Source organism: Galeopterus variegatus, unplaced genomic scaffold, assembly GCF_000696425.1.
Source record: "Galeopterus variegatus unplaced genomic scaffold, G_variegatus-3.0.2 Scaffold4571, whole genome shotgun sequence".
NCBI classification, from domain to species: domain Eukaryota; kingdom Metazoa; phylum Chordata; class Mammalia; order Dermoptera; family Cynocephalidae; genus Galeopterus; species Galeopterus variegatus.
Window position 1 is genome coordinate 178865 of NW_007730682.1, and position 6976 is coordinate 185840.

General features: G+C 36.0%; 1 protein-coding gene across 1 annotated transcript in view; it reads left to right on the forward strand.

Annotated features, from left to right (window-relative positions):
• The window catches only part of CAMK4 (calcium/calmodulin-dependent protein kinase IV), a 159266-nt gene that overhangs the window by 113137 nt on the left and 39153 nt on the right, over positions 1-6976 (forward strand). The window contains exon 6 of the mRNA XM_008587851.1: positions 5792-5882. Within this exon, the coding sequence (XP_008586073.1) occupies positions 5792-5882 (91 nt within the window). The remainder of the gene's footprint in view (positions 1-5791; positions 5883-6976) is intronic.

Genomic DNA, 6976 nt, shown 5'->3' on the forward strand with positions numbered 1-6976 from the left:
CCTCTCATGAAGTTGTTCTTTAATCATTGTTTCAGAAACAATGCAAAAAAAACTTAAAACGATTATTTCTTATATCAATCTTAATCAAAACAGAGGCACCAAACATTAAATTTATTAATACAAAATCCTTAAAAATATATTTGTTTCCTATCTTTACTATGCTACAGATAAAGTTACATTTGTCATCTTATATTTAAAAAAAAAAATCGAGCCAGCAAATTAATTGTGCTTTCCTGCCTCTGACTCCTCTCCTCCTCCTGCTTCTTTTTAATTCCTTAAGGTTTGAATTAATTTGTGCACACCTGGTTATTTGCTCTTCCAATGTCTTTATGAAAGGTTAACATTTGTCAAGATAACCTTTAGTAGTTAGGTCCTACAATTGTTGTCAAGTTTATTATTTCTGTCTTCATTAAAATCATCAAACTAATATAGAAGATTTTCTAAATCTTCCAAGCTGTTGTTTAGGGTTTTTTTTTGGTTTCCTAGCTTGTCTTTAGTTTAATTACGATTACTTTTAACACATGGTTTGTTCTAGAATATCTAGTTATGTTTCTTATTTTTCTAGTGCTTTTATCTATGTTGAATCCCTGATTTAAGTAATATATAGCTGAAATCAGCACTATCTTGATAAAATGTTTCTGCATAATTAGATATGTCTTTATTAGTTCTCCTATATCATTAATATATTATAAAATGTCTTTGCCCATTTTCCCATGACCATAAAATTTTAAGGAGCATGTTTTTCTTTAATTTTCTTTTCTTTTCCTGTTCTCTATGTACGGTGATCTTGAAGTGATGAGATTAGTGCTTGATGAGATTAGAAGTGTGCATTTTATGTAAAATTCAGTTTGAAAATAAAGTGAAGCATGCCTATTATTCAGCTCTTAAATTGCTCCTTTTATCTCTTCAGATGCTCTAAGACAGCAGTTTTTAAGGTATAGACTAGAGATTCCTGAAGGGTCCCCAAGAACCGTTCGGAGGGTGTGTGAAGGCATTTCTTCTTNTTTTTTTTATTTTAGAAAATAGTTATTTTTATTTTAAGATGTTGTACATGTTAATATGTCATGAGCTTGTTGCTTTTCTAAAATTAATAAGTATTTTTAAATTTCTCAGTTTTAACTACTGATAGAGTAAATAATACTGGGTATAACTCCATAAGCAAAAGCTCCTTGGGGTCCTCAATAATTTTTTTTAATATAAAGGGTTCCTGAGACCAAAAACTTTGAGATCTTGTGTTCTAAAAGTGTTGTTACTTTTAATGATTGTATCTCCCTGGGGGAAGACAGAAAATCATACCCAACATGTTTTTCTTCTTCCTGGCTGCCTGACTTGAGATAATGAAAAGGTTAATGAACTATTGGTGGAAAGTGACCAGTCAATCTAAACAAAAATGAAATGATGAATCCTGCCATTTTTTTGTCAAATACATTTAAATGCCTCCCCCACACATATGTATATGATTATATCATGACTTTTGATAATCTTTCTACACCAAATAATTTGTAGCAAATTATTCTTGCATGTTCTTTTAAAAGCCAGGATTATGACTTTTAGCAATTCATTGCTATTTTGTTTTTATATTTGTTCCTCTCGTAGTGCATAGTCCTAATTCTATTATTTTCTCTAAAACTTTCATTCTTTTTTCCAGTTTAGCTCTCCTTTATGGAGTGCCACATAATGTTTTGTTGTTGTTGTTGTTGTTGTTGTTATTTTTTGTGTAATTTGCACTTAGAACATAACTACCATTCCTGTTTCATAAAGTCACAACATTTAATGAGAATCTTCATATTAATAGTACTTTGCTAAACCAAAACTTAGCAAATCATTTCATTTGTTTTTGGTTTTGTGTTGCTATTTTTAGTGTCATTTTCTTCCCAAAGCAATAGAGTTTCTAAATTGGGTAGTACTGGGGGAGATATCAGTATTTTCTATTGGTCCCAAGCTATGCAATTCTTTGGTATGTTCCAAAGCTACTACTGTATGAAGAACTCTGCTCTTCCCCTTCAAACCCAGCTTATATCAAGATACAATATCTTCCTTCTCAGGGGATATGGCAGGTTTTCCCCGGGTATCATTCAAGGCCAAACATGGTCCCCCATCATTCTCTCATTTCTCCTTCCACTCTCATTACTTCCCTCTCCATTATTCTCCCCATCTCTCTCTCATTTTCATTTCCCTCTCATTCCCTCCCCTTAATCAGTCAAGTAATAACTATTCATTGAGCATCTCCGTGGGAATCATGTACTAGGCAACGAGTCTGAATCCCAACTACCATGCCTAGTTTTGACATTGTACAAATCTCTTAGCCTCTTTGTGCCTCAGTTTCCTAATTTCTAAAACATTAGAGGACTTATGTTGGGGCCCAGAAAGCAATACCCCAAAGAGAAGGCCTCAGCGGCCTCAAAAGCAAAATTTTCCTCTTACCTACTCCTGCCCTCCTGTCTCTCAGCCTCATTCTCTCCCAAGGCAAGCCATAGAAACTAGAATGCCTCTTCCCCAAGGAGGGGTTACAGATATACTTTAGTCTTCCCCCTGCCTCTCTGTCTTGGAGCTGGCCATAAAAAAATTCCCTGACCTATGTTGTCTGATTGTACGTCGTAAGACCCCAATCCAGAAAGAGTCCTGCCCGCTACCCTAGAGGAATGAATGCTACACAGAGAAGCCAAGAAGAATCTGAACAGACAGGCCCTGCTGGGTTTCCCCATTCACTGTGTTAGCATTAGATCACACTTCTCTTGTCTTTTCACATTTCTACATGGCTGTGCCTACTTCCTAGAACCTAAGTATAAATATCGACAATGTTCGTTATATCTTTGGGTCTACATTCTGAAGGCTCCCATGTTACATAAAACTACAATCAAAAGAATTTTATTATTTCTTTTGTTCATATTAATCTGTGTTTATCACGTGATTTTTTTTTTTAGAGAATCTTCAGGGTTTTGAAGGGGATGTCTTTCCTTGGCCCCTATGCTTACTTCCTAGAGTTGTTGTGAAGACTAAATGAGTTAACAAGTATTAGGTGTTTATAATTGTGTATGGGATATAGTAAGTGCTTAGAACATATAAGATGTTATCTGAATGTGATAATTACCTTCTGTAATGAGTGAGCTAGACCTGGTGAGACATGAGCAAAATCAACTTCAGTTTTTGTCACTGTTGTTCTGGAAAATCCACTCTGTGAATTCATTCTTCCCCTCCATGAATAAAATTTCAGGCAACTCCCATAGCTTCTTCAATCTCTGTTGGGTAAGGAAAAGACCAGAATTTTAGACTCAAACCAATTTTAAATTTCTACCCTTCCCCACCTTGGACCTTGGAGAGCTACAATTTATAAATATGGGGGATAGGGAGACTTCATCGTTTTTTCTCTTTTTCTTGTTCTTTTCTAACGAGATGGATGCTGTTTGTGGTCTTTCCAGGGTTGGGATGTGAGGGTGATGGTGTGGAGTAGAAGAGGGGATGGGGGTAAGAAACACCTGTTACAAATATGGCCTGGCATTGCTGATCTCTGGATTTGGCAGGTTACAAATGTCTATTGTTCTTTCTCTTATGGAACGTATTTATGGCTCCTTGGCCACTTGGAGTCACCACCTTCACGTTCTGCTTCCTGAGATACTGAGGTGGCATCACCAGGGAGAAAACACTCCTGTGAAGGAGCTCCTCAATGAAACTCATGTCTGATTCCCTTCTGCAGAGTCCACGTTGGGCTCGTAAGAAATGGGCATCCTTGTCTGGCAATTATCGAAGGATAGCCGAATCTCACTGAGGACTTCTCATTCACTTGTTCCAACCATCCACTCATCTTTCAGTTTTTCATGAGTGAGCCAGCTATCAGTCCCTGTTTCCCCAAGTCACTAAATCATCATGAAGCCACACCTGCCCCGCCCTTATTTGGCTTGAGTATCGTATAACTTCGTATAATGTATGCTATACGAAGTTATTACGATGGCTCCTTGGCCACTTGGAGTCACCACCTTCACGTTCTGCTTCCTGAGATACTGAGGTGGCATCACCAGGGAGAAAACACTCCTGTGAAGGAGCTCCTCAATGAGACTCATGTCCGATTCCCTTCTGCAGAGTCCACGTTGGGCTCGTAAGAAATGGGCATCCTTGTCTGGCAATTATCAAAGGGTAGCCGAATCTCACTGAGGACTTCTCATTCACCTGTTCCTACCATCCACTCATCTTTCAGTTTTTCATGAGTGAGCCAGCTATCAGTCCCTGTTTCCCCAAGTCACTAAATCATCATGAAGCCACACCTGCCCCGCCCTTATTTGGCTTGAGTAGAAAGAAAGGACTTCCTGCCTTCCTGCATGAGATAGGAGAACAGAAAGACTATAGCACACCTGCAACTTTTTCTATTAACTCAACAGAAAAACAGGAAAAGGCAATGACAGACAATTCATAGAAGAGGAGAACTGATAGACCAACAAACATTTGAAGAAAAACCATACTAGTAAACAGAGAAAGACAAATTAAACCAAGCTCGAGACACAATCTTTATACTCCAGCTCACTAATTAAAAAATAGAGATTTAGCAAAGATATTAACATATACACATACATTGTTTGTGTGAATGAGAATTGATGGAGTCTTTTAGGAGAGTGATTTTGCAATATGTATTAAAATAAAAACTCTATATACCTTTTGATCCCGCCACCAGACCAGCATCCAGTTATCTGTCTAGAGAAATTCCAGCAGAAATACCAAATATGCAAGTGCTAAAATGTTTATCACTGCATTACTTTTAATTTTTCAAAAACAAAAAGCAACTTGAATGTCCATAAAAAAAGAATAACAAAACCAATTATGTTGCACCCAATAAAATGGATGCAACAGTTAAATGAATAAGCTAAAGTGATATGTAGGAAAGGTTTCAAAGATGTATTGTTAGGTGAAAAAAAAAGCTGTTAAAAATGTATATTAATGGTACATTTAAGAAAATAGATAAAATCAGGAATATCTCCTTGTATACATATACCTATGTTTGTGAATGCATAGAAAAATACTTCAAACCAACTTTTTGTAATAAAAGTTTCCAACTGATGAGTGATTAGTTTTGAAGAGGGGACTGGAACAGGCGGAAGGGAGGTCGGGTAAGACTTTAGTATTTACAATGAGAATATGCTACATGTGTGATTACACGTAATTTTACAAAACAATTTAATATACAATAAAATGAGTGGAGTTGTTAGAGGGGATCTTTAAGTTTATTTCAAACATAACTTTTAATATCTGTATTATCAGATTTACTAATTCTCAGAAGAGCCTATGAGAGCATTCATTATCATCAAACACTATTTATCTTATTAAGGATAGCGCTCCATAATAACTACTCACACCTAAATGTCTGTTCAAACAATAATTATAAAGTCTTTGCTATGGTTGTGAGTTTCTAAGATCACTCATACAGTTATGCTTTTCAGATAATAAACCAGACAAAATTTAATACATAGCACTTTGCCTTTATTATAATAATAATTAGCCAATTCCAGATGATATAGTAATATGCATAAAGAGAACTGTAACTTATATACTCTGAAGAGTAAATGTTTCATTCTGGGAATTGATTTAAATTGTATTTTACCCTTAGGCAACTGTTCATAAGCTATTCTTTAATGTGGATTCTTTAAAACCTATTTTCCTTTATGGTGTTTTTTTTAAATCATAATATGTGTGTGTTGTTGAGTCACATAATTTAATATTATTACAGTTCTTAAAAGATTAAATATAGATGTTGGAACCATAAATAGAATTACACAAATGTTACTTCATTATTTTCCCTATTTAGTACCTACATGAAAATGGGATTGTCCATCGTGATCTCAAACCAGAGAATCTTCTCTATGCAACTCCAGCCCCAGATGCACCACTCAAAATCGGTGAGAACATTTCCTGATGTCTCATGACCCCATTTCCCAGAGCAGAAAGAATTTATTCTGTGGACCTTTAAATTTCAGTGTTGCCTTCATTAAATTTCCTCAAATATTTGACATCTGTAAAGGAATAATGCATTGTTTTGAAAGCTTGTGCTCTTTCCTGGAATNTCCTGATGTCTCATGACCCCATTTCCCAGAGCAGAAAGAATTTATTCTGTGGACCTTTAAAATATTGTCCTATCCAGTGTTGCCTTCATTAAATTTCCTCACATATTTGACATCTGTAAAGGAATAATGCATTGTTTTGAAAGCTTGTGCTCTTTCCTGGAATGTTCATCTGGTAATAAGTGCCATGGAATTGGTGCTGCATTGCTGGGCACTCAGGAATCATACTCTTAGAAAGAGCAGGGACCTCAGGAGATGACCTTGTACTTTGTAGATAAGTTTTAGTAATGAGAATGACAGAAAACCTAACACTTCTTGTTTGGTTAGTAACTGTTATTCCACAAATTGTTGGAAGCTTAATTTTAGATAATCAAGAACTTTGACACAAAATACTTAGTACATATTAGTGAATCTAGGCTCCGAGTCACTTGTTTATATAAACAGAGATAAACTAAGATCTGTACTTCACAAAATGCACTCCACAGAGCACTGTTTCCTCAGCGGGGTAAGTAAGGGAAAGTAACTTCCTTTCTGGGAAGGCAGGAGTGATTTGCAGAGGTGCTATGGTTTGTCAAATAAATTAGGAAATGCCAATTTAAACAAAGTTAAACAAGATTTTTATTTCTGCAGGACTTCTCAGAACCTTAAAAATCCTAATGTGTACACAAACGTATTGTACAGTGTACTATGAAGCTTTTCCCAAACCTTATCTGACTCTGGAAACCTCTCTTTTTCTTCCCCCCAAATAAGCATTTTGAAGAACTACAGAAATGAACTTTTGGGTTGGCTAGTTGCTCAGTTGGTTAGAATGAAGTGCTGATAACACAGATACAGGGTTCAATCCCTGAACTGACCAGCCACACACACACACACACACACACACACACACACACAAAATTTGGAAAATTCTGATCTATCAAAAGAAACCTTTA